Source organism: Lepisosteus platostomus, chromosome 10, assembly GCF_059453375.1.
Source record: "Lepisosteus platostomus isolate fLepPlt1 chromosome 10, fLepPlt1.hap1, whole genome shotgun sequence".
In the NCBI taxonomy this organism is placed as follows: Eukaryota; Metazoa; Chordata; class Actinopteri; order Semionotiformes; family Lepisosteidae; genus Lepisosteus; species Lepisosteus platostomus.
This window is the reverse complement of record NC_142620.1, coordinates 53,225,953-53,253,621: the sequence shown is the minus strand read 5'-3', so window position 1 is coordinate 53,253,621 and position 27,669 is coordinate 53,225,953. Positions and strand designations below refer to the sequence as shown.

At 44.5% G+C, this 27,669-nt stretch overlaps 2 protein-coding genes, 1 long non-coding RNA gene and 1 other non-coding gene across 8 annotated transcripts in view; 2 read left to right on the top strand and 2 right to left on the bottom strand.

Annotated features, from left to right (window-relative positions):
* Positions 1 to 10,283, top strand: part of arhgef6 (Rac/Cdc42 guanine nucleotide exchange factor 6) — a 38,633-nt gene extending 28,350 nt beyond the window's left edge. For all 5 annotated transcript variants that reach the window (XM_088597223.1, XM_088597224.1, XM_088597222.1 and 2 more), the window contains 5 exons: positions 2,298 to 2,391; positions 3,257 to 3,346; positions 3,993 to 4,092; positions 5,556 to 5,610; positions 6,088 to 10,283. In XM_088597223.1, the coding sequence (XP_088453349.1) occupies positions 2,298 to 2,391; positions 3,257 to 3,346; positions 3,993 to 4,092; positions 5,556 to 5,610; positions 6,088 to 6,210 (462 nt within the window). In that variant the 3' untranslated portion in view covers positions 6,211 to 10,283. The remainder of the gene's footprint in view (positions 1 to 2,297; positions 2,392 to 3,256; positions 3,347 to 3,992; positions 4,093 to 5,555; positions 5,611 to 6,087) is intronic.
* Positions 10,284 to 13,249: 2,966 nt separating this feature from the next.
* trnal-uaa (transfer RNA leucine (anticodon UAA)) lies at positions 13,250 to 13,332 on the bottom strand. The gene has a single exon. It is a non-coding gene; the product is annotated as a tRNA-Leu (tRNA).
* A 4,544-nt stretch (positions 13,333 to 17,876) lies between these two features.
* Positions 17,877 to 25,319, bottom strand: cd40lg (CD40 ligand). The gene is made up of 5 exons (XM_088597221.1): positions 25,146 to 25,319; positions 22,064 to 22,201; positions 21,532 to 21,571; positions 21,290 to 21,352; positions 17,877 to 20,654 (listed from the first exon to the last, which is right to left on the bottom strand). The coding sequence occupies exons 1-5, from the start codon at positions 25,317 to 25,319 to the stop codon at positions 20,287 to 20,289; spliced, it is 783 nt and encodes a 260-aa protein (XP_088453347.1). The 3' UTR covers positions 17,877 to 20,286.
* Positions 21,087 to 26,206, top strand: LOC148654041 (uncharacterized). The gene is made up of 2 exons (XR_015924924.1): positions 21,087 to 21,267; positions 25,167 to 26,206. It is a non-coding gene; the product is annotated as an uncharacterized LOC148654041 (long non-coding RNA).
* Positions 26,207 to 27,669: the final 1,463 nt, after the last annotated feature.

Sequence of the window (27,669 nt, the reverse complement as noted above, 5' to 3'; positions counted from 1 at the left end):
TAACATTCTGTAAGAGTCTAAAGTAATGATTTTGCATCAGTTGTGCCCTTTGAATTGCTCAACATAGGATAGGTCACTGTGAAACATTTGGTCTTTTTCTTTTTTTGCAAGCTATTTTTGTGCTCATAAGGATCCTGGAGAGATGGTGTTTTTGTTCCCCCCATGGATCTGAGATGATATTATCGAGTAAATGCCAGTAGAGGCACTCGTTCACAGCACACACTGAGCCCTGCTGTCATGATATGGCCGGTGTTGGTATCAACAGCAGTATCAATAGAGCGTGACTGGTGCTCTTTCCAGTCACCTGTGCTCTTCTTCTTAACTCTCCCTTGGCGCTGCCGAACCTGCGGTATGAAACTTGTCAGATGGTGCCGTGTTACTCATACCGAAGGATAGTGGTGTCCTAGAAAGGTGATTGTAGTGGTTCTCCGACCCCGGCTGCTTCCAGACTTTGAGGGAAAAGCGGGTGATGGTTGTCATTTGGAACCGGCGATTCCAAAAGAAAGGAGAAGCCAAAGGGGAGGTTTGCTGGCAGGAGTCTGCATATGTAAGCATAACGTGGCCCAGTGAGTCCCTCCAGGGTAACCCCTGTGCCCTTCCATTGCACACAGTGACACAAGGCCCTTTCTCAAAGCGAGAAGACCCACCGTTACGTGGACTTCTTCAGTCATTAGTTAAATCATCATTTTTGACTTTTCAAATTTTGGTTAAAAGAGTTAACCCATAAAATGTAAGGTGTAGTTCTGTAGATTTACTGTGCCCTCGTAAGGCTCTGAAGGTTTTGCCAGAATGCTTTTTTTTCTTTACGTTGTTCAGAGTGCAGCTGTCACTTCCCGAAGTCGCTTGCAGGGGCCCGTGCTTTGTTTTTATCAAGCCGTCTATCTGAGCAGCGCGTAACTGCTGCTTCCAGTAGATGTTCGCATACCTGCCTGTTACCCCAGTCCTCAGCAATCTGGATGTGTGACGTCTCCCCGTTTCTCCTTGTACTTTGGTTTGTGTCTGTGTACGATAACGGTGTAAGCATCCTGCAAGGCTAATGTCCACAGCTTGCTCTTGTGGTGCCCTGTGAGCTGGTTCATAAGTACCGGGATGTTGAAATGTGTTGAATGGGAATTACGTTTTACATAAAGAATTTAATTTAATGGTCTGAATCAAAGAATAATTTGCAGCTTGCTAGTTTCTTCTTAGCACAATCAAGAAAAACGGAATTTGGAGATGATGATTTTTGACATTTTAGATCTCCTGCTAAATTGACAGTGCTATATATTAATTGTGCTGTCCCTCCCGACCTGCAGAGTCTTGTGTGTCGTGAATAAAGCAATTAACCAGCTGCTCTCCAGGCCCAGTGAAAATTTTCCCTTGAATAGCACATTTCTCCTCCCTTCCTTATGCGCCGTTGTCCTCTCTTATTGTACGGATTGCTTCGTGCCCGGAAGATCGGTCTCTGCAAGCTACAATTTTTGATTTTTGTGGTCCCCAAAACACCTGATGGGTTGTGTTCAGAGGGGTTCTGAAGTGTTTTGAGTGTTGCCTGCCAGGACAGGGCATCAAGATGTCTTAGAATTCTCTAAGCATGTCCTGCAGCTCAGAAGCCATCTGATCTTGACTTGTTAGTCAGGATCGGTAGTGGGGAAGTGACCTGCTAACAGGTTTTTTTTGACCGGTGAGTGTGAAAGAAATGTGGGCAGTGTTTGCTAACGTGGAGCTATAATGGTTATGTCCACTGCTCTTTTATAAGTTGTGTAAAACAGGAATCCACTTCATTCAGTTCTGTGCTTCTCAGCACTTCCTAGTTATGTGAACAGATACAAGTTCGTGCAGAGATCATCGTAGAACAAAGAGAATATGTGCATGCTCTCTTTACCTTGTAATTGAACTGGAGAAATTGTAGTTACTGAATTTCCTAAACCCAAACAGCAAACTGCAGCTGATCACTGATTGGGCATTATGCGTTTATGAAATATTTGATGCTGCAGGGCTCTGCACGATGAATGCTTTAATAGAGTAATTCCTATTGAAGAATTCAAAAAAAAAAACCTCAAAGAGCAGTGTCAAACAGGTCCACAGGAGCAAATGCTGAGTACAACGGAACCCATCATTTAAATGTTTGTCGGGACTTGTGTGGGAGAACTTCAGAGCCTGCCTGCCTCGTCTGTTGAGTGTCGCTCATTAACTGTGCCGTCCAACCGAGCCATGCCAGGGGCTGTGTCCGTGTCCGTGTCTCGTTGTTCGATAACACAGTCGCTCTGCATCGCCCTTCGTTCTCACCTGCCTCACAAACCGTTGTTCCTGCTCAGGACTCCAGCAAAAGCCCCAGAAACGTCAAGAAGTTTCTCCCGAAGCGGAAAACGGAAAGGAAGGCTTCCGATGAGGAGTTTCTGCTGCGGAAAAGTACGTTTCAAACTCGCCGTGCTTGCTTGTGAAGAGCTGCAGGGTGGTTCGTTTTCTGTGTGGACCTTGCATGTAGATTGCCAGAGAATGAAGTCATTGTGTTGTGTTCTCTGCATTTAAGGTGTTTGGTTTTTACTGTTAGAAAAGTAGCAGATTGCCTTGCTGTTTGTGAATAATTGATTTCTCTTTGATATTTGATTGCAAATTCAGACTCTGCACGAGGATGTGTATCTTTTCATTTTCCCTCTTGCATTTCGGTACTGGAAAGGAATGCCTAAAGCAAAGCCTTTTTTCCTGTTCTGGTATATTGGCACGATAGTTCAGTTTTACTTTTGAAGTCTGATTGTAGAATTAGTTGTTTTTTTTATGCACAGCTCCCTAAGGTGTGCACACAATCACGTTAAGGATTCTGTGTATATTTTTTGTTAATCTGGTTACTCTTATTCGTTCCATTTCATTATTTCTATGTGAAGAAGTCAGTTAAGGGAAGCACTCTGTATGTATTGTATGCGTGTATGCATTGTCCTTCCTGATCACTTTGAGTCCCAAAGCTTTGTCACATCGGAGAGGGTTAGTTGTTGTGCAGCCTGGCCCACGAACCTTTTTACCCGTCAAGCTTGTGGTTTTCGTCTGTTAGAAGGGCCGATGTGTGAAATCTGGCAGCTGCTGGTACTCCAGAAAGGAAAGTGAAATTTGATCATTTCTGGGAAGTGCCAGACCAAACCAGAAAAACACAACGTGGACGGAGAGGGACAGAAAGCCAAGGCTGCGCTTTGGTGGCATGTCCCAGTGCTGTCCTCTAGTCTCCGGGACAGGATCAGAGGCGATCGCCCCATCCCTTCACTGCCTCGCCTTCCTTTGCCAGGTACGGCGGCCCTGGAGGAGGATGCTCAGATCCTGAAGGTCATCGAGGCGTACTGCACGGGGGCCAGCTTTCACCAAGGCAGCGGCTCGTGTAAGACCCCCCCCCCCAAGCGTGGATCGCAGGCTGCACATGTGCCTGTGCACGTAGTTCACTAGGAGTGCGTGTGGAAACTGTTCTGCATGCTGTATCGGGACACTGATTACCGGTGGTGCGGCTGAGTTTTCAATCCAGGGGCTCATACCTTCGCTCTCTGTTTAGAGTGTGACTCAAGCCGATACTGGCAACAATGCGGTTATTGTGGTATTCTGCATACAATTTAAAACTAGGGCATGTGCTACTCACTTCCTAGACCTGTACCTACATTACAGGGTCCTTGTATCATTATTCTATTGCATTGTGCTTTACCACATGAAAGAAAAGGAGCTGTAGAGGGGGGGGAAATGTCTGCATTTAAAAAAGGAAATGCATATGTTGTAATTCTGGCCGGATGCTCTTTAGTACACAAACGCAGACTTTGATACTGCTTTTACAGATGAGAGTATCATTAGTGCAATAATGGTGTACCATCATCGAACCACCTGATCTTATTTATTCCTGTGGAAAGGCTTGACTCTGCAGCAAAGAAAGCCCTAGCACCTGAAGGGAGCATTTCTAAGTAAACAGAAATGAGAAAAAAATAACTTTCAGAATAGTGACGCATAAATAACGCCCACTCACGAATCCTCTTTATTCACAGTTTCTCGGAAAGAATCTGTTCCGCAGGTCCTCCTGCCAGAGGAGGAGAAAATAATCGTTGAAGAGACCAAGAGCAATGGGCAGACTGTCATCGAGGAAAAGTAAGGAGGCCGGTCTTGTTAATTTGTGTTTTTCCAGTTTGGCCTCGCAAATTATTCCTCTTCCACGCTTCTGGTCGCAGTAGTTACTCCCATAGCTTGGCAGGCTTCCAAGTTGCTTATTTTTACAGCTGCGGGGAATGGCTAGTGGACTATTAAAACTGGTTTTCCCAGGAGTTTTAAATGATGGAGGCTGAGGGGAGACACCCTTAAAAGTATAGAGCACTCGTAAGAATCTGTACTGACTAATCGGTGGGAAGCAATGAGACTCATTCACGTGGCAGAGTGGGCAGAGGAGTTCTTTACACCCAGCTCTTGTTGTGGCGTGTCACTTGCTGGTCCTCCCTGAATGGTAAAAACGAGTTTTGGCAAAATGCTAAGGGTCCGTGGAGACCAAATAAAACTCCCTCAGGTATGTCATTTGTTCTAAGCATCAAAAGAACTTTATCCCAACAGCAAACACACTCGCAAAGTTGTTATAGGGTCAACCTTTGTTTTTGTCGCAGGGACTGTAGATGTTGTCCTGCTGGAATATTGTCACATCGGGATGAGCCGACAAGAAGAACAGCAGTATCCCAGTTCTAGATCAGTGTAACACTGTGCAGGCTCTCCATCAGTTTATCCACCTCGCACAACCGAAGCCTTCACTGACCTCGTAATAAGATTTTTGAGTTTTCAACATGTTGGATGTTTCCTTCTAGCTCATGCGCATGCAAAATAAAATAAAACCCCAAACTATTGAATGGAAGAAAAATCACTAGCAAATATTTCGGTCCCACAACTTGTTAGATCGGTCAAGGCTTCAGTAAGGTGTTTAAGACTTTCCTACCCAGACCATCACACTTGGACCTCCCCATCAGTCGTGGTGAGGTGCTGTGGCTCCCAGACAGGTGACAGACTGCGATTTGTCTGCAATCTCTTGTCAGGTCAGAAATTCCTGGCTGTGAACAGCCCAGATGGTGAGCACAGACATGCTGGTCCCATGGAAGTGGTGTTCTCTGCGTAACCAGGGCATATCCCCTCCTTTGGGTTTTCTTTCTCGATTTTCACCCAGGCTGATCGCCTCCTCGCACTCTGCATATGCAACAGTCACGGTCATTCCAGTGCATCACAGTCATGGATGATCAATTACTTAAAATGAAACATTTAATCAATATCTAAAAACCTGTGTGCTTTATTTTTTTGTAAAAGCCGGCGTTCATAAATAGGTTGTTTTAGTTTTGTCTGAAGCTCAGAATCTTCAGCTCCTCTTGGTAAGGACAGCTGATTAATGGATTGCAATGGATAATAATCTGTTACTGTTTTCACACTCCAGTTAGGGATGGAGGCACGTTAGTGTCTGTCAGAGGACAGGCACACCAGCTTTTTTTCCATGTATTCATTCCGCTGGGGGTCACCTCTATCTTGGCTGCATGCTCCGGGGGGCTTTCGGGGGGCAATCTGACCTTTTTTTTTCTCTTTTGTAGAAGTCTTGTCGATGCTGTGTATGCTCTCAAGGACGAGGTCCATGAATTGAAGAAGGTAAAGTGATTTTGTAACCACTGTTCTTGGTTAAAATCTAGGAGTTTACTGGATAATTGTAAGAAGACCTGCTGTCTGATCCCTTTTCATGCAGAGCTGCTGAGGACTTAACAGATGCGCTCAAAGTCCTTTTTATGTATCTGTCTTCATTTACTGTGGATTCGATACCATTAAGGGTCGTGACTTTCAGTCCTCCCCAGTCTGTTCACACGTAAACGTTAAAGAGAGAATTCTTTACAAAATACAACCTTTTAGGCAGGCATATACGTAGGCTGTATATTTAAAAGAAAAAAACCAGCAAAATCGCATTCTTAATGAGGGCATGTTGGAAGACAGCAATTCTTCATTAAAAGTAGATCACTGGGTCACAGAAAAGGGTCCTGGGCGCTGTATCTGTAAACAGGATTATTGTACTAGCCTGATGCGGGACGTTTCAAGAGTAAAGACCCCTCTTCCTGTGGGCCGGTGTTTCGGCAGGAGAATAAGCGGATGAAGCAGAGTCTGGAAGAGGAACAGAAGTCCCGGAAAGAGCTGGAGAGGCTTGTGTGGAAACTGGTGAAGCAGAAGAACGACTGCACCTGGGAGGACACCAGCCATTGACTGACCCCCGCCCCCCCCCCACTCTCTCCGTCTGCTTGGCTCCTGAAGGCTGCTGGCCGTTTCCATGGAGTTGTGACTCCCAGACGAGCATTTCAGCGAAGTCAGACTGGAGGGGAAGACGGCTTTCTGCTGGATGTGGTCTCTGCATTAAAGCACCTCGTGTTTTTTTTGTTTCTGTTTTTTTCCTTTCTTCATTTTTGTTTTGGGCTGTTGGGGGGGGGGGGGACGTAGGTGGCCGTAATGATACGAATAAGGAAAGTTAAGTTTTTTTGTTAAAAAAATGCTGAAAACAGGATTGCCATGCCTTTTAGGGGGGGGGGGGAAAGGAGGAGGTCTGGGAATCTTACTCGGACATGCCTACCAGGATACCTCACTGGGCTGTGCTGGAAATCTAGCCTTTCGCTTCTTCGTTCGTCTTCCAGAAAGTGGATATTTTGGAAACCTTTCCTGCCTTGTTTACCTCTGTAATCGTTTGGCGGTGCCCCTGAGCAGCCCTGCACCCGAGAGAGAGAGGGTCAGGGCACGTGGAGCCCCCTGTCATTCGAGGTGGTCCCTCTGAAACTGACCTCCATCCCAATGGACAGCTGACCTCACTAGAGGACACATGTATTAAAAGGCCACTTTAAAAAAAGCCATCTAAATCTCCTCTCCGTGCATGCAGTCGGTTTCAATAGGAGACCGTTTGTTTGAAGTTAGCCATGCAGTTTACATCGTGCATTCTGCGTCTCATGAAAGTCACCCTTTTGTTCTAATTTATTGTGGATTTTGACAGTGACATCCTTCAGTGTGGACTGGACAGGCATGTAGAGAAAACAGTGGAGAGTATATGTTGATGTATATTGAGGCAGAGGTTTATTGAGCAGGTCGTGGAGTTGGCATTATTGCTGCCTAAGGGGTCAGTCAATCAATTTAAAAGATCCCCAATCAAAGTACTGTAAGTACAGCCTCTTGAAGCTCTTCCTGTCAAATAACAGTACAGTGTCCCACCTTTCCAACTGTGTTCTGTAAGATTGTTTTACTAATAGATCTTCACTTATTCTTTTTTTTCCTAACAGTATAAAAAGTTGTCAGCTCTGCATGTATCTGTACAGTATTTTTAGAGTAATAGTTTTGTGATGAAAGTAAGACATCTGAAATATTTTTGCATTTCCTCTTAGCACCAAAAGTCATCAGGGATATTAGTCATTCACATATAAATGTATAAAGTCATTAAAACATGACTAGCAGGTATGTTTATTTTCTATGCAATAATAACCAATATTCCTTTTCAGTTTTGTTCCAAGATAAGAGAATATATTGCTTATTTATTTTTATTAGAATTATCAAAGTATTTACAAATACAATATATTTGGTACTCTGGGAAGCCCACTGGTTTGGGGTTGTTTTTAATTTTGTGGGTTTTCTGCCTTCAACAAACTCTTTTAAAAGACCTTTTAATCACAGCACAGATTAATTGACATCATTTAGCAGGATGCTTTTCCCCCCCTTAATATCAAAAACGGGCGTAGTTGCCAGATTGGAAAATCCACAAACTTCATTGTTTCACGTTCGGCTCTGTGGACATCGGCAGTAATGATCGTGCCTTTCGTGCAAGTAAAGACAACGTGTATGGAGGAGGAATTTAGACGGTCTCCATAGGACCTGCTTTCAGCTTATGGGCATTTTCGGGTATTTCTCTAAATTGATTTATTTCATCACAAATTCAGCTAACCGGAAATTTGGATTTTGTTGAGTTTGTTGCCACTTTTCTTGCCTATCCGTTCAATAAGAATAAGATATTTTTTTCCCTGATGCCTTCTCTTATGTTTTAGCTGTGGGACTAGAACGCTTAAAACACACAGCCTACCAGAATGTGACTGTGATGCCGTTTCAGATACAGCATCCTGGGGCACCAGTTCCAGGAGCCTTATCAGCCAGCACAGATCCGCAGGAGATGTGGGTAGCAGTTCAGTAGCTTATCGATTTGCACTTCCTGCTGGTGGTGGTTTTTTTTTGCGGGCACACGTTTGGCAACCATTGAAAGCCGTTGGCTTCAGCTTTGCGCCAGAAGCACATGCATCGGTCATCGCGCTTCCTGTGAGGTCACTTACAGTACATCAGCCCTCTTTTCCTATAGCGCAGCACGTGGAGGAATTGGCTTGGTCTGCTACTACTTTGGAGCCCTCAGGTGTGCTGGGCCCTTGTCACTTCTGCGGACAAGACAGAGCACGCCAACGTTTTGCTAGGGCAGCACATAAGATTAAAATACCCCAGGGCTGATATTTTGGTGGTGGACAGCTCTGTTTTCAAAAGTGGGGATCTACTGGGATGTCTGTGACGTGTAGAGGCAGGTGTGTCTGCCCGGGGCAGTGCCACAGACTGGTGGCAAATTTTAGTTCGGAATACGCTCGACAAACACTGTGATAACATGGCCAAAAAGAAGAATGAAAAACAAAAATTAGAGACTTAAGACTTGTTTAGGTTTGCTGTGATGTTATAATTTTGATCTCCCGCCGGGCATCGATATTCAAACGTGGAAAGGCACCATTGCTATGCAGTAGGTGATCATTCTTTTATAAGCTATGCTTTGAAGTCTTTTGCCTTCGCTGGTATACGCAGAAAGCATCATCTTGTGAGTGTCGGGGAGGATGCTGGTCTGATTCCTAGTCAGAGTGAGGGCTTTGTGTGAAAACATGCATCCTGTAGTTTCGAATATTCTTTGCTTCACCTGTCTGCTGAGAAGCTGCACCGCTAAGACTAAGCCAAGCCCAGAACAGAATGATTCTGTCACCCTTACAACACCCAGTAATTAGACTGGGGGTGTGTCTACAGGGTAGACTTGGCATAAGGTTGAAGCTTATAGATTGCTCCTCATTCAGGTGTGGGTTGTAAAAGTGTGGCATCTGGCATTCCAGATTAGGAGGAAACCGTTTTGTGTTCTATTGTACACAAATACATGTTTTATGCAGGTTCAAAAAATGTTGTGTAAATGATAGCACACGTCTCTAGTTGGGGTTACTGTGCCTCAGTGACGGGTGTCATTCCAGACATTCAGTGGCAAGTCTCCATAATCTTGGGCCCTTGCATTTGAAGTCCATGGGAAGATCTGGGGAGTGCTGTTCAGTGCACATGCACACAGAAATTGCTCTGGGAGTTTGCTTTTTCTGAGCACCATCTTTGACGCGGATGCAATAATTTACTGTTACACTGTGAATCTTCTGTTGAGGTTGACCGCAACTTACTGTAAATTGTAAGACTCGTACCTCTGCTCTGCATAAGGAAGCTTCTCAGTCCATACATTGTTTACTTCTTTACTGTATCATGCCATCTAGACCTAATCAGAATCATTTACAATGGCAATCTGGTTGGAAAGGCTTGCAAATTGCAATTATGCATGGTCCCACCTTTATAGCTACATTGCTGCTAGTCTTTGAAATAAATAGTTCCTCTCCCTTCGAGACAGGTTTCCTTCTGCTGTTGACCGGAGATCTCAAACCCTGGTACTGGAGAGCCCCATTCCTGCAGGTTTTATATTATATTATATAGTTAGAGATGCTGTGTTCAATGACGTAATTTAGGGAGACCAGAGTTCTCCTCATTGAAACTTGCTTGATCGTTTGCTTATACAAGTTTTTCTTAGTCTTTAAAAAGAAATGTGTGATCTCTAAGAATAACTGGGTTGGGGGCTCTCCAGGACAAGGGTTGTGGGTCCCCCATTCTAGAGTATTGTAATCCTTTGAGGTTGTGAATTAACTAGGTTTGAATTCCAAACTGCCCCGTTTGAATTTACTGCAGTGTCTCCACCACTGTCCAGATGACAGCATGGAAGCGTGCAAACGCATTGAGTTTGTCTGGTCTTCAGTAGGGTCTGTTCCTCTCCATAGCACAGCTCTGTGCTTCGTGTGTGTTGGTGATGGAGGGAGGAGGGCGTCTGGGCTATAATGTGCTCATACAGGGATTGTGCTCCTCTGCAGTGCTACTATTGTGTATTGTATGCGAAGTTATTCTATGCAATTATTATAAATATTGTTTTTCTAACACCTGTTCCTACACTTGAGTAAGATATTCCTTTTAATAAAAAAATGTTTAAAAAGGTCATGTCTGGATTTCGGTTTGTGTGTTTTGTGCCTTGCTTTGAACTGTCACATTCTAACTGTATAATACTTGATCAATGTAATTGGCGTCATCTTTAGCGTCTGTTCTCATACCAGCGACGCACATATACAGGACCTGCTGCCTTCTTGAGTGGTGCTCGGAAAATAGAGTGCGCGCACTGGTGTAACCAGTACAGGTTTTCTCATGGACCAAAGACCTGGAATAGGACTGGTGTAATGAGTGGATACATCTCACTAAGACTCGACTCGCAGTAAATAACATTTTGATACATAGTACTGTGCACTATGCATTCATGCACTTCATTGAGAGGTCAAAAGGGCACTGGGTCTGGAGCTCTTAGCATTTTGTGTCTTGTAGTGGAATATTACTCAGACGTTATTTACAGTATGTTTCTCGGCTGCCAGCACATCTTTAGTTGTCGTTCATTACCCTCTGCAAAGTTGTGATGGTTTTTCCATCGCTTCATTCGCAGTCTCGCTGGCTAATAATGATTTCCGGTTTCCTGCGCACAGGTGCTTGCTAGGCCTGGGGCGAGACTAGCTCGCCGTTTCTTCCAGAGCGACAGTAGAAGACCCCGGAGGCCTGAGCCATTAGACCGCTCATTGCCGAAAAGACGAAAGCGGACTCCTGATTCAACTGTCACTCGAGTCGCGACAGTCCTGCTGAGCTGAAGTCAAAGTGCAGGAAATCCATGAGTCATTTACGACAACGAATGCAGCAGGAAAAAACAAATCTGACTTTTCTGCATTCCAGCTCGGTTTTATTGTAACTTTTGGTAATGCTTTAATTTAATATCCGGAAGCTTTTTGCCGTGCAGAAAACCGTTTGATGTGCGCGTCAATCGCTCAATTTACACCAAAAACTGTTAGTTTAACGTTACTCTTCAGGTTGAGAAGAACGTCAACACATTTTTGAGGGGGGAATGTTTATAACGCGGTGGATGTCTTGTAGCTAACCTTCACACATCCTGTGTTAAACACCTCCACAAAGTAAAAACCGAGTTTGGCCCAAAGTCCAGAATTTGCAAACCCAACTGAAAACACGTTTACACGTTCCTGAGGCAAATTGTTCGAACGTCTACAAAAAAAAATACTTTCACTTGATAAAGTCGCCGAATGGAAGCAGAGGATGCGTGTTTTTTTTTCGCAGAGTTGCACACACACACACAAAAAAAAGTTTTGACAGGAAAGAATGTATTGTGATAAACATATCCTGTCAGCAGGGCTCGGTGCGGCTTAGAAATGGCCACGGTGCACAGTAAGTGTTTCCGTGTGGGAGGCCAGGGTGCTGTGGAGCCGTCACTACATGCCCGGGGATGAGCGCGCTCTTCGGTTCCTATGACTGTTCTAAACCTGCCCGTGCTTGGAAACACGCGTGTCAGAGCGCTGAGCTCTGTCAACCAAAGATAGATATTAAGGAAAATAGGAACAAGTAATAGGTTTATTCCATGCTGAAAAAAAAGAAGAGAACACAACGTTTCGGCCGTGGAGCCTTCTGTCACCTGAAGAAGGCTCCACGGCCGAAACGTTGACACCTGAAGAAGGCTCCACGGCCGAAACGTTGTGTTCTCTTTCTTCTTTTTTTCAGCATGGAATAAACCTATTACTTGTTCCTTTGCAGCCTACGCATGCTGACGCAGCTACCCACCTGAACTATTAAGGAAAATTCTGTAAATAACACCCGGCGTGCTATTGTTACACAGATAATCGCGCGGCCTGCTTCACCGTTGTGAAAACTCAAGCAGCCGTGTCCAATTTTCCACAAATCGGGCAGGGAACAGTCGGTTGTAAGGTTTCATTTTAATAAGGTCAGTGGATTGTACCTGCAATCTCACCGTCCTTTCTCACAGTATTTTTTCCACAATAATGTTTGCTGTCCAGAAGACACCTGTGTCTTTCCTACCGCTGTGTATTGTATAATAAGCGAAACGGTGCAAGACTTTAATAATCTCTCGCTATAAGCTGTACCGCATGGGCTGCGGTCGTTGCGGCGGCTCGCTGGCCGCACTGACCGCCAGCTCTCCGCCTTCCCCGCGCAGAGCGAACTATGATCTGGCTTAAGAAACCAAGGACTGGACCCAGTGGGAATCGGCTGGTCGGACGCCGCAGTGTCGCGCTTCCTGTTCGAAACATTTTGTTTTTATTTACAGAATCTGAATTGCTATGTTCGGCGGCGCTTGCGCCTCTGCAGTGGAAGTCTTGAACGGTAGCGCTAAAAGGGAACCACCCAGACAAGCCGGATTAGGAGCATTAGGAGTCCATCTCTCTTTAAGGGCGCTGTGAGTCAATCTACACACCTGTCTGAAGCGCGACTCGGTTTCTGCCGCTGCCCTTGGCTTCTCCAGCCTCTGCGAACACCCACCAAACGCTTCAGTTTCGCTTTTTGTTAGCTGCGGGGGTCTCAGGCAGCGAGTCCACGGAATGGGCAGCGAACCTGGCTCCCGGGAATTTCCACACAGGGGTGGGAGGGGTGGTCGGAGCTTTTAGACAGGAAACCCCCCACTAGTGGGAGTCGCAGCGACAAGAAAAAAAATAATTAATCCGAATCTGTAGGGGGGGACAAGAAAACAAAAAGCGAATGGATTTTTTTTTAATTTATCGCCAACCCACCTCACCTCACATACAGTTTGTTTTATGTCATCGTTTCTGATTCATGCAACAAACACAACACTCTGTTCCGACAGGATTTAGTCAAATAGTTTACATTTTTCTGTTTTTGAGAACCATAAAACAACACACACAAAAAAACCGTCTAAAGAGCAATGCAAAATGCGCAGCCTAAAACCAGACTCGCTGCCAAAAAGCAAACAACACAACGTTTGAGATGTGATCTCCGTGAATAGCGGTGATGCCAGTATTTGCCTGTTGTTGGGTATAAATTCGCTATCCACTCTTCAAAGTATAAATTGAACCAGTTGCCGTGCTCCAGGTCTCAAGAAAGGAGCTACCAGGAGTGGGGTTCGAACCCACGTGGACACATGTCCATTGGATCTTAAGTCCAACGCCTTAACCACTCGGCCATCCTGGTGATACGAGCACCGATGCACACTCCTGATCAGACTAGGGCCAGGCTGCTGTAGGACCCTCTGCCAGTCTTCCCGTGCAGCTGCACAGCACTGACAGCACTGGTGAGACGCTGAGTTTGTCGAAGAAGTGGCGGTCTGGGGCCCTCTCTCACGGCAGCGGTCAGGGGATCAGCAGAACGAGGAGGGGTGCGGAGAGCTGAAATTGCCATTTTCAGGCTTTACAACAAGCATTTCAAACGGCAAGGAAGGTGTCTCAGATGCTCACATTCGGCTTTGCCACACGCAAATGAATTTAGTAGGAGCAATTGTTACTGACGGGTTGTATCTGAGCAATACCGAGAGAATACGACTGCTGGTGTAATAATGAGGTCATGAACTGGGATTAGGAAAGTCTGGCACTGGGTTTCGTAGTTCACCTGACCCTATCTGCATGCCCAGCTGATAACCACTCCCAAGCATTATAGGATATTTAATCTTTTCTGTTCTTCGTGCCTACAAGGAGTGTGCTTTCACGGAACAGCTGTAGGGCGTTCCCACGACGATCATTCATGGCCAAGGCACACTGTGACGGTGAAGTTGTGTTAGTTTACACAACTAACGTGCGTGTTTCCTAACCTGTGTTTGCGCACATCAAAGATCAAGCGCGTGTTGGCTGAAAGGTGTTTTGTACAAAATCAAGACAACTGCAAAGGACACTGAACTGCAATGCTGGAGACATTACTAATAACACGCCTCCATTGAGATTCAGGCTGTTTGCAGGAGCAATGCGTTAGATTCCTCAACTATGCATTTTACTGTCTGCTAATAAATCATTTACTGTCAGTCTGTGTTCTGCGGTATGAATAAGTTTCTTTCTTAGTCAGAATGTGTTTCTGTGTGTTCACTTTCCTTGCTGGAAGAGTAGAAAAAAAGAACAATTTAAAATTATGTGCTAGACATACAATTAATATGGTACAGTATGCCTCCGGTGAATCGCGCATAACATGCAGCGTGATTTCGAAGTGTGACACTTGATGTCCACGCAGGGGGTGCTCACAGTAGCTCCCCTCAAGCTAAGGGAGCACGCTACGGGCACGTCAGTGCCGGGTCAAGGGTGCTGTTTCATTTAGCCGATTACTCTGACCTGGAACATCCACGCACAGGGACCTCATATCCACGTCATTTGTGTATTAAGGAAATAGGTAATGCGTTTTTTTTTTAAATCTAGCATATTGGAATTCTAAACATATTTAGTATTATAGTCCCGCTGTCCTTCTATTTTCACGGATGATGTTTGACGTTTTTAAGGTGCTGCTTTGATTGCGCAGGAGGGAGCTGGACTGTTCCGGGCTGCGCACGTGTTACAGAAGGGGGCGCCGCGCGCGTGCGAGGCAGGGCGAGCACATGTGTGTAATGACCCCACATGAACTCCAGTCGCAGGCAGTGGAATTCAGGGAGCACTGGTGGCGATACTGGCGTGAAAATAAATTAACGAGACGCGGCGCCGTCTTTTGCATTCATTTAACTCTCAGCCGCAGGCTTTTCAAACACAGCTCAGCCCTTCCATCTCCAGCGGATTAATTTCTGCAGCCCGAGACAGCAATGTTTAAGTGTATGAGCAAGAATCTTGTCTTTCACATTTCAGTCATCTTCGGGTATTTGTACAAATAAGCGCTGAGTCGTCTGTAAAGGTTAAACAATACACACTCACAAACAAAAGCTGCAAAGATCATAATCTGCATACGTAGCGCAGCGAAATCGTGCTAATTTTAACAGCTTTCAGAAATGATACCACAGGCAGTGGAGTGCGGAGGAGAGGTGCAGAGAGCTCAGAGTGTAGGGCGAGGTATCTTGCTGCCACTGAATTTGATTCTCTGAAGTTTTGCATTTCTTGAGAAAAAAAGGAGTTTAATCTAACACGATCGCTGAAGGTGACACATTCGTTCTAACTCAGGATACAAGCCATCCTTCTGAAGTAAATGTTACTGGTCAGTCCAGCTGGTTTTATACAGCAGTGTGGGAGTCGTGGCTAGTATTTTATACTGTTCTAATCACTTTGGGAAACGTTCCATGATAGATATGTGTTGTTGTTTTTTTAAAAAAACAACAACAATCTTTTTCTTTCGTGACTTTCTTTTCCAAAAGCGTAAGATCACTGCACTGCCCTTGCTATCTGAAATTCGGAGAAAAGTTCAGCGGTGCAGAATTCACAGCGGGCTGGCTCTCAAAAGCTCGGAAGCTCAGCCTGGCCGTTTTCACAGAATGAGACTCGGAGCCAGCAACCAGCCCTGTTTGTTGTTATGTTTGTGGTGCAGGCGGCCTCGCTTTATTGTGGCGAGAGAGAATAAGCGGCGATGGTCTGCATTAGAGTCGGTGCCCAATGACGTTTGGCGCACTGCGGTACGGCGCACAGCGGAGTTTGGACGCTGGTATTTACGAGAAGGCCGGAGGGGCTAGAGAGCGGTTCAAGAAGCGAAGACGGTCCTACCGTTTTCGTTATTACTAAGGGCGTCCCACCACCTCCAGTAAGAAGTGTGCAACGAGGCTTCCTTACATTTCCGATAACGAAGAATTTCTAAAGACGTCAGAGAAGCACCTGCTCGGTTTCCTGTCTGTGATGGGGAAGGGTGCGTTTGTTGTCTTCGCTGGAATACCAAAGTAACCCACTTTCACTCTCTGTGCGCTGACCCGGCCTTGAAATAGCCACACCTTTTGAAATGAAGCGAAGCCACATGAAGTTTAGAATGGGGTCAACTGAGAATTGACAAAGTTCAGTTCCTGAAGGGTATAGAGCTCTGGTTTTTGTTCCACAAAAGCTGAGCTCTCAGTTTGCTCAGTGCTTTGTAACTTTTAGCTAGGCTTTGGGGTATTTTGTAGGAGACCTCCACATAAATGGAGAAAATGTTTTGAGTAATTCACTGCAAAATATCTTTGAAGTCCTATATATGATGTATATAGTCCTCTGGCTCTGGCTGACATCCCAGACATGAGAGCATCGAGCTGTGGCCAGCTCAGACAGGCTCTTCCAAAAAAGAAACCAGGTGTGGTCTAAATCAGTGCCCGAGAAGGTGTGCTGGGGTGTTCGCCATCGATATAAATATTACCTGTTTCTGTACACCGCAGGGTCAGAAGGATAAGGACGGGACTCTGTCCTTGCTTATCTTTGGACTCCTTGCTCTTGGTAAGCCAGCGCGAGGCAGGAGGGCACACTGCGTCTCACTGTGGGAGTCCAGTCAAGCCAGGTGCAGTCCAGACACTGATCTTACCCCTGCAGCATCGTGCCCATACTGGCAATGCCTGACCTTTGGTGAGCAAAGACAAACTCTCTATCCCGAGGGCTGCTCCAGTTTCTATAGCACCTTACGATTACCATGGACTGTGGAATGTGCCTGCTTCAGCTTTATTTTCTTGCACAAAAAGAGCTCGTTTACAGGTAGGAGCTCGTTACAGGTTATGCTCTTCCTTTTTCAGCTTGGTACAGCCACCTGCGTTCTTACTGGAAGGATGCCTGCAGCCCTATATGGGGACAGTCATAGTGAGGGAGCTGTCAGTGGGGCTATAATTGGAGAAGACACTGGAAATTCTAGTGGGAGAAACAAGTTCTCTGGCTGATTCAGAGTGAATGAAGGCTTTGGGCTGTGTGACTTGAGAAGCTCCCAACTTAGACATGAAACTTGAGTCATTCAGCCCACTGTAATGGTAACCATGGAGTAATATTAATGACAAATCACTCCCCTCCTCTCTTCCTGTCGAATGCTTCACATCTTATTGCATACAGAGGAGATACGATGACTAAAGGTGGTAAAATAAGCAAATCTAGAAAAACACTTCAAAGGATTAAGAGTTGGGAAATTTGATTGTCACAGTATGACTGAGTGGCTACTATTGGTTTTGGGTCAGGAAAGTACTTTTTATGCTAAATGCTCATCTGATCACCTACAAGTGCTCAAAGCATGCCATAAAAATCTTGCCTAACAGCACTGTCCACTTCTTCAACGATGAACATCGTTTTAGCTGTTATGTATGCTGTGCATACTTCTTAAATATCTTTTTCAAAACCAAGACCATTGTTATATTACTATTAGAGCCACTGATCTCTGAGCTGCAGGGTCTAGAGGCCAGACCCAGTTTGCATGGTCACCCGTTGGATTTCTGACCTACACATGTGGGCATGATTTCTTAATATTCAAACTTTTCCAGGAAATATGAAGGAGGACCTGACCTCCAATCTCTGACCCTCTGTCAAATCCCAGGTTACACACATGTTTTATCCTGGAATTCCCTGTGGAAAACGTGGCTGGGCTGGACACCAAGCCCTTCTGATTAGAAAAACAACTATGAGAAATACAGCTGTTTCAGTCTCAGCAGCTTATTAGGCTTCTACTGTCAGAAGCTTAATTGCAGGTGTCCTTCAGGTGGTTTACTGTGTTTGTCCATACAAACAGCCTGCAGTACACAGACTCTACCACCTGTCCCATTTCCCTGATGCACTTGTCTTGAGGCAAAACTATCCCCCCTTTTGTGTCACAATAAACTACCATTGCATAAGAGGAGAGGACACAGGAGGTTAAAAAATCACAGAAAACTTTATCTCAGATTTTTTTTTCTATGAAATATAAATACATTTTAACAGATTGAAATACATAGAAAATCAACAACGTCAGTTCCATAAATAAGTTTTTCAGTCAATAGTTCCCATACCATTCTATTATTACTGAAAAAGAAATAAATTACTTTTCTTATACCTGTTACATCGAAGTGCACAAAGGCAGACATTTTACATGTATTGGAGAGATGGCTGTAGCCTATATTTTTTTAATATCTGTGAAGCTTGAGTATCTTTTAAAAAAAAATATTTCGATGGAATAAATTAAACGAGGGGAAATCCAGGCTTTTACATCTGAATATCTGGGTATTTTCAGAGTACAAAGGTCACCAGGTTTCAGTCCTCAGTGTTACAGAGTGAGACTCTAGTTTGCTGTGCCAGCAGATTTGTGATGGTTGGTCTATATTTAAAGACAATCTGGTCAAAGTGCAATTCTCCATTCAGGCCAGAGAAGTGTGTAATCTGGTTTTGGTGACAACAGGGGAGCAACAAAAAAAATGCACAAAACAGCAAGAACATAAGTGAAAACGAGGATTTGCATATCATAAGCAATAACCTTATCGAGTATCAATTTTCAGTTTAGGATCTCTTGATGTAAAAAATGTTGAATTCGGTTTTCTACAGTTGGTCAGTTACCATCCAGGTCTGTATATTCATGTTTTGTGTGTTTGTACACACTTATATTGTTAATTAACAAGCTTTTGTTTACCACTCAGTGTCCTGAATCTGTAAAGGGGAAAAAATAAATTGTTACATATGTTTAAACATATGTAGGAGAGGCATTAACATCCGGTTACTCTTACATGGCATTTTTAATGCCTTCTAGTATGGTACAGTATATACACTGTATCTTTTACAAAAACAAAGTTTAAATTAATTTTGGCACCATTTCGTCTGGACATTTTTAGGTAAATCAAGGCTTAATCTCTTTTAGAAACTTGTATCTCAAGTTGCAGTTGATCCTGAGCTGTATCCAGATATGCAGTCTCTTTGTTGAGGATGTCAAATGATTGTACAGTATGTGAATGAATTCTTTCAATTGAAGCACAGTGCTAAAAATCAAGAGTACGTTAATTCCATAATCACTTCTCACACATTCAGTAGACGTCCGAGGGTCTGGTAACAGGAGATGTTGTGCCTTTTGGTTAAAGCATATCCAGAAACTACAGGAACTGTGAAAGTCCAAATCAAGCATGTGTCCTCCAGGAAGATCATATGCAGTGCTCTTCCTACAGTTAAGATTCTGCACTGATTCTTCAAATATTTTTGGATAAGAAAACCTCCATATGCATTGGCAGACAACCTTTCACCACCTGAAAGCAATGGAATTCTCCTTTGCGGCTTTTGCTGGCCAAAACTTAGTCTTTAGTCTTTTCTCTGTGTGACCTGTCCAGAGCGCCAATGCAGCTCAACATACATGGTTTTTGTGGATGTAACAAGTACATTGAGGTCGGCCTCATTCCCGCCTGATGTTCCGATGCTCATTAGAACCCTGCATCCTCTCTTGAGTTACTGCAGCATCCTGCCCATGAGGGTGATGAACTGTGTCTATTTTCCACTGCTTCCATTTGACTACACTTGCAGCTGGGAGTCCCAGTCCCCTGGGTCTGGAGGCTTGGGAGTTATTCAACCAGCTCCAGAAATAGTCTGGCTCCTACTTCTAACAAGGTGTGGAGAGAACCATTGACCCGATCCTCTTCGGATTGTCTTTTACATTCGGCACATTGGGGTGACACAAGGAGGGGACGACACACATGCATTTCGATTTTATGATATAGCAATAAATAATTTATTAACGTTCATTGAACATCTCCGAGGAAAAGGCACAGAGAGTATCCACAAGTGGAGGAGCAGAAGACAATCTGGGCTGTAGTGATAGAGTGAGACCAAAAACAACAAAAACACTCACGCAGAGACTTAAATATGAAAAGAGAAAGAAGTAAAAAACAGAGGTCCGCGCCGAAGTGGTGAGAGCAGATTTTCAACAACCGGATCCCGAAGTTACCCACAGTGCCTCAGCTCTCCAGGGCTGCAATGTTGCTCCTGAGAGTGAGGGCAGCTCTGCACTACAGCTGAGCCAGAACCTCCGTCTTACTGCTACGCTCTCAATGTGCCAACCTGCTGTGGAATGTTTCGACCTCGCACGTACCAGAGGGCACCTTAGGAAGTATCCTTTCCTTGGGCAAGTGGGCGTTTGTCCGTATCTTCATTCTTCATTCATAGCTTTACACATGCATGGCCTTGACAAGGGAAACCAGACCGCTGTCCTTGTGCAGGTGGAGAAGGAAAGGGAGAGGAACAGTTTTTTTTTTTCCCTCTGCTGATTTAGTTTGGCCCACACAAGCCCAGGTGACGTCATCAGGGATGTGTCTCATACCATGAATAATCCAAACATGGTTGAATTCTCATTGAAGTTCACCAGGCTTAGGTTGGTCACTTTGACGTAGAGATATTCATCCTTTTTAAGTTCAAAAACTCCTCCTTGGTATATTGTGTACAGTGATGGGTCTCTGCTATTGCTCAGGCTGCTGGAGGCAGTCAGCAATGTGGATTCCTGTCCTTTCCATTCCTTCATAACGTTTTGGACGACAGGGGCCTTGTCTTGAGTTTTAGAGAAGGTTACTTGAGAGTAGATGTAGTAGATTCCAGGTGTCGTTATCCTTATCATGCTGCGGAAGGAGTCGAAATCCACGTTTTTCAGGAGCGAGTGGTCCTCAGACCATTGGGTGATTTTATTGCCTGGACAGAACAGGGAGAATATTTTTACGTTAAGCGTACAGCATTTCCACACCACACAATCACAGTCATGCTGTAAAGTGCACTTTACTCCTTCACTCCAGCACAGTGCTGTGAATTATACTCTTTGTGGAATGAAAGCCGGCTTGATAGGGAAACCCATGTGTTTTCTGCACCTACATATGTTGGGAATTTGCTATTCACAGCAACCGTATACAGCAGATACCAGCTTTTATCAAATCTAAATGTGTTCCTTGCAGCTTTATGTGGCCCATTATTCAAACGGGGCATCTGTGTGATGTCCAGAGACCACACCTCTGTTTAAAACTCAGCTTAACTTGGCGGGAAATACTGAGCTGCAGTAAATGACATCCCGATGAGCTGAATCAAGCTGAATGCACAGTAACAGGAAGTAAATAACACAGGAACAGGAAGTAAATAAGAACAATCCTATTATACAATTAATTTGGTTCTCTGTGTCGTCAGACGTTTGCTAGTTTTAGAACAGAAGTTTTTAGGCTTTAACAGCACGGGGGAGCAGACATTTTATTTTTTGCCATTCTGCTACCCATCCTAGGCTGTGGACTCAGATAGTGGCCAGAAGCCAGCTGCACAAGTAAGTCAGGACTGGTTCTTACCTGTGGGGGAACCAGGGTTTTTTTTCACTCTCAGGTGTGCCACTGCTGTAGTAGGTCTATCACCTGCAAGACAAGCACCAGAGACATGAGAGAAATTCAGTACCAGCTGCTCCAGGTCGCAGATCGGTATTTAAAATAAAAATATCAGCTATAAACAGTATGGCTGCGATGAGGAAGCATGGCTGTCTGTCATCCAGAACAAGAACTGCCAGCATCAATAATAGCAATAACAATGAAGGTACCTTTCAGGCCAGCTTGCAGGCTTTCTTGCATTGTGGAAGCCTGAAAAGGAGAATTAAAAGTCAAATTAAAATTAACTGTATTATTATTGCCTCTGTTATTTGTGAAATAACACCATCAGAAAGTCAATAACACTAAGAATCAGGAGAAAGTCAACACATAGTATAGAAAATAACTCACATAGTTTATTTACCTTTTTACTTTTACAATTTTACAGAAACCGCTCTTCAATTCAGCAATTATTGTGGCCACATCATTAAAGTTAAAACATGTTAATTGTAAGCTGCGCTGTTCGTCTCTGGAAAAAACGATAATCGATTCTTATGGCTTAATAAGATCTCCAGTCTGGTTTGTAAACCATAGGCTGTCTTGGTCAATTTTCTTCTCACATCTGTCAGAGCCAGATCTCCTCTCTGCAAGCTTTTTAGTTTTGGATCAGGTGACACCAAGATACCATGTATTCTTGCCAACTGCTGTTCGGTTTTGCAGCAAAAGTGTATAAAGCAAACAGGGCCTAAAACAAGGTCAGCGTACCTTTGAAAGTAAGCTCTGGAATTTCGATACGACCTTGGCGCAGTCCAGCAGTGAGGATTTGTCCTGAGTCTGAGCTTCACACTGATGCAGTCGTCTCAGCAGTATAAGGTCATCATGGTTGCTCACCAGGGTCTGGAACTGTGAGAAAACAGAGACGCACAGTACAGTGAATGCAGTAATCCCCCGTCTCGTCCCCTGTGCTGTAGGTGAAAAACCCGAATGAGGCATGTCAAGAGTACAGAAATGTTATTTCTTATAAACAAGCTCTTAAGAATTGAGAAGAAAGCTTACAGGCAGAGTGGATGTAAATTCAGCTGAAGGCGCTTTAACACAAGAAAAAAAAAATTTGAGTTCTGACTTTATGTGCACATATTTTTAAACACATGATAGATGTAATGACTTGCCTTTCAGAATATAAATCACAGATATTTAAGAAAAAGAGCTTTTTGATTGCAGTGCAGAATTCATCAGACCTGCTTATCGGGCCTGCAATGTGTTGGACAAAAATGAAGGCAGTCTTTCAGCTCTCTGTAGGCAGTATGGCTGTGAGCTCTCAGCCCTAATCTGTTAATCTCTTCCCATCCCCCAGCATGTAGAAAAGTTGATACTCATCTCTTGTAAAATTGACATTATACTTCCTGCGCTTAAAGAAATGTTTTTAATTGTTGCACGGCAGTGCAGGTTCAGAGAAGCACACACACAACTGCATCTTCCTGGGTGCAGTGTGTTAACAACAGCTAAAGGAGACTTCACTCACAGGGATATCTCAAAAAAGACTATGTGTGTCAGAGCTGAAACATTCAATAACTGAGGAAGGAAAAAAAATTCAATCGATTCCCTTACACAAAAATTGCAACAACTGAAAACTCGGATCCCTGCTGGAATGCAACCATATCAGATAGACAATTTGTTTCATGCTGAGGATTCTCTTGGACCTAGAATAGCTCTGACTAATTTTCATTAAAATTAATTGAGAGTTATTAAGAAACACATAGACTGTGGTTTGCCCTCAGATAAACAACACGTCCCACTCGACATCCGACCACATACAAGTCTGATAAAGACTCAGAGATGTGGGCTACCGGTCCTCTCAGTCCAGTGGGTTTTTGTGAGCTGTTAGTCATCAGGGGGTTCATCAAGCGACTCAAGCCTATCTTGCAGCCCACCGCATCCTGGGGTCACAGATTGTGTCTATTCATTACTGGACAGAAGGGAGATCCCTAACAGCCTAACAGGAAGAAGCAGGGTCGAGGGGTGCACTTTCTGCAGTACTGCAATAATTACATTCAAACAGACAAACATTCTTCCCTAAAATCATCAATCTTATCCCTAATTCCAACACACCCGTTCACCAGAGGAGCCCCAGGCAAGCCAGCAACTGCAGGGGCACAGGGAGCATGAGCCTGGCTCACCAGCTGGGGACATGTGCATCAAAAACAACTGGAGACAGGCGCACTGAAAACAGCTGGAGACAGGTGCACTGAAAACAGCTGGAAACAAGCACACTGAAAACAGATGGCTACAGGAGTACTGAGAACAGCTGGAGACAGGAGCACTGAAAACAGCTGGAGAAAGGCATACTGAAAACAGCTGTATACAGGAGCACTGAAAACAGTTGGAGACAAGCGTACTGAATACTGCTGGAGACAGGTGCACTGAAAACAGCTGGAAACAAGCACACTGAAAACAGCTGGATACAAGCACACTGAAAACAGCTGGATAGAACTGCACTGAAAGCAGCTGGATACAGGAGTACTGAAAACAGCTGGAAACAAGCACACTGAAAAGAGCTGGATACAAGTGCACTGAAAACTGCTGGAGACAGGTTCACTGAAAACAGCTGGAGACAGGCGCTCTTAAGCAGTTGAAACAGGTGCACAGAAGCAGGGCAAAGCTACAGGACCAGCCTTTCACCCAGCTGTAGGTAGTAAAGAAGTATAAGAAGCATTCACTAGTGACCCCTATTCACCAAATGAAAGAATTTTAAAATTAAGAATTATCAGTGCTGGGAGATAAAATGTTCTGTTTTGATGGTCACATATTTTGGTGTCAGTAACAGAAAGAAAGTGAGAACATGTTGTACTATGCTCTTCAATGAAAAACAGATGAGCGGTTTTAAATCTAGCCTCGAAATAACTATATTGCTGCATTTTTCACTTTCCTTAAACAAAAGCGATGTTTCCGCGATGTTTTAGGGGATTTTTGCAATTATGTACCCCAGGCATAACAAGGCTTTTCACCAAATTCCCTGTCTGAGTTCTGGCAACTCTCACTAGTCTGTGTGGTCTAGTGAAAATCCCTAACACTGTTCCTTCTTTTATTTTCTTGAAAACCAGCCATAGTTCAGAAGTGAAACTGCTTGTGAACAATCTCTCACATCAGTTAATGCACGAGCCTGGAGAAAGCACATGGACCGCACAGAGACAGACCACTCAGGTGCATCACTTCGGACTCATTCTTTTAACTGTAAAGACTCCCAATTGTAAAGACACCTAAGTTGTGTAGCACTAATTTTGAATGTACATATAAACATTATATAAATATTTTTTTTTCAGTTTGTTGTTAAGTTCCTTAATTGCTTTTACATTTCGTTGATTAATTCATGTAGGATTCACAATCCTCAAGTACAGTTCAGGAACCTAGGATCTTATGCAGATCCCCATCAGAAATACCAACTTGAAGTAAACATGTGCTTTTTCATTAGAATGGCCAACGCTTCTGAAGCAGGTAAATGTCAGAGAATGAATGGGGTGGCTCTGGTCACCCAGGACTTTCAGAGAATTTCATTCAATCCCTTTCTTCCAGAGACTCATCAGTCAGACGTCCGATAAAAGTCATTTTATTCCTTAGGGAAGATTAACAAAAGCTGTAGAAATTCTGATGTCACAGGCTTAATTTAGAGTTGCACCTGCTTCACGACACAGCTCTGGGAGAGGGCTTTCTTGATCAGGTTTCGGTGCTGATAGTCCCCTAACCTGTCAGACTGTGGTTGCGGAGTGGCCCTGGCTGTGATGGTGGGCTATCCCCCCAGCCGATCCACCACTGTGGCCAAGAGCCGGCTAGAGCAGAAAAGTTCTCTTACCTCTTCAACCTTGCGGAACAGGTACATGAACATGATGACCGACACGACCATGTGGACCAGGATCACCGCGGACAGGAACCAGATGACCGGCCGGGTCGGGGAGCCGGAGGAGACGCGGGCCATCTGGCGGGGCGGCAGTGGTGGCGGCAGGGTGGTGTTGTAGGTGTTGATCATGGCGGCCCCGGGGCGACGCAGAGGAGACGAGACGGAGCTGAGGAGAAGTGCCTGCTTCAAAGACCCATGCAGTTCTGAGGAACTCCTCTCGAGAGGGTGGAAGATAAATGCCACTTCCTGGTTGCTCTTGACTTTCAAGTGCCTCAGGTGTCTTGTGCTGTCGTCTCACACCAGACCACGCCGCTCACACTTGGCGCTTCTTTCCGTGGATTTTTCCACCTCCTGTCATGACAGTTCCTGAGACACCACAGACCAAGTGGTGATTCACCTTCCACTCCTGAGCAGATCTAGAAGATCCAGCAAGCTCCCTTTTGTTGTGGTGCCGCAAATTCAAATGTTTGTGAATGCCAACACCTGGGAGAATCTAAAGTGACCGTAGATGAAAAGATAAAAAAGCTATTTTACATCAAATAATTAACATCTCAATCCCAATCAGACTAGAAGTACAGTGCAACAGCAACATTAGAGCCCTCTGCTTAAATATCTCTGCTGGAAATATGAAGCAGAAGAGTTGCTCTATGACAGAACACAGTTTCTGACAGTTGCTAATAGAGGCGCCGAGTTTAGGAGGGTTTACTTTAGGTGCTTAGTTTATCACACGCTGAGTTGTGTGATGTTCTCAGCAAGCCTAAAATAAAATTGCTTCCTGTGCACTGCAAAGCTTTTAGCAATTGAAAAATTATTTCACAACTGGGGGTGGGGAGTAAATTGCGCTGTGATGTAAAAAAGCGTAAACAAAGTTTGAAACAACCACAGATAATGTCAGAGACTGCCGGGCCTCTTTAACTGTCTTTTAGAGACATACACCTGTCACACCTCATTGTTACACTCATTGTTGTCTTCTTCTGAAGCTCAATTCACTTCGGAGATAAACACTCTGTATTTGATTGCTGTATTAGTAATTCATTTAACACACAAAAACAGGACATTTAGAAAAAAATGTGTAATATCTGTGAAAAGCATAGGTCACTCTGGGACAACGTTTATGTGTGCTGTATGTGGTTCCTGTGGTATAACTGCATGCTAACTATTAGCACTGCTGTTGTTGCTGTTACTTAATGAAAACGTTCCGTAACAATACACTGAACACACACTTAAAAACCCAAAGCAAACTAAGCAAAAATATTGTAATGCACACGGCCGCCATGCAGGTTATTCGAGCTGGCTTACCAGCGCAGTGACGTCACCGCCCTTCACTGTGAATAGCAGGGGCCGCAGGCGCCGGGCTGAGGGGAGATCTCCTTTTAGCTCAACTGGCTGGGTCCCTGTTGAGTGACACTGGAGGTCCGGGTTTGAGTCCCCAACAGTGGGGGGGCAACCTGAGGCAGCAGCGGCGAGGGCACATACCCATGTGGACCCAAGAGCGCTACAATATATTTATTTTATGCATTTATCCAAAGCAGCTGACACTGGTACCCATTTATTCAGCTGTGCATTTTGCTACACCCATTTAGATCAAGTACCTTCCAATGCCCCACCTGGGCCTTGAATCCATAACGTGCTAGTTACAGGGACAGATCACTGCTTCCTGGACGTCCACATGCAGATGCAAACTACAGACTAGAGCAGGAAACAGATCTGGCTGTGGAATCTCTTGTGGAACAGTTTGCGTCTGTGTGTCATGGAAGGGTTGGGAAGTTATGTGGATCACGGCATTCATTAAACACTCAAATTAAATAATAAGTATTCACTAGGAATAACAGCAGAATAAAGCGTCATGAAAGGATTATGGAGTGAAAATCTGGCTTAACATGCCTGGCTGAGGGCTGACCTCCCCGCCAGAGGGCAAGGAGGCCAGGACCCCCATGCAGGGTGACCAAGGGGCAGCTGCAGAGGGGGAGATGGGGTGGAGGTGGGATGCAAAAGACGTATGCGGGTGAGAGATGGGGATCACGTGGGAATTTATAGTGTTTTAGGAGAGCAAAGGACGTCGGGAGCGATTGCCAATTACTGACGGGTGAGTCTCATTGAACTTGTTTGTTGTCATCCCTCCCGAACGGTCGTTATAAAGTCCATACAATCAGCAGCACTTGGAAGTCTCACACTTGTATTGTCCCACATGGGAAATTTGCTTTGCAGGCAGATAGAAGACAATTTACATCACACAATACCTTTCCATGAGCACTGGGCTGGCCTGTCCCTGCAGAGCCTTGGGTACAGTAAGAATGATAAGGTGCCTCAGGCTGCAGCTAAGCTCCCACAGTCTGCTTCATTAACATAGTGTGAGGACTTGCTATGGTTACTCCTGTGAAGAAGAGCTTCAGGAGCTTTTTCAAACATGATTATGCCACCTACTGGTGTTATTCCCTCTGATACGTATTTCTGTAAATCAGTTCAAAAATGGTAAAGA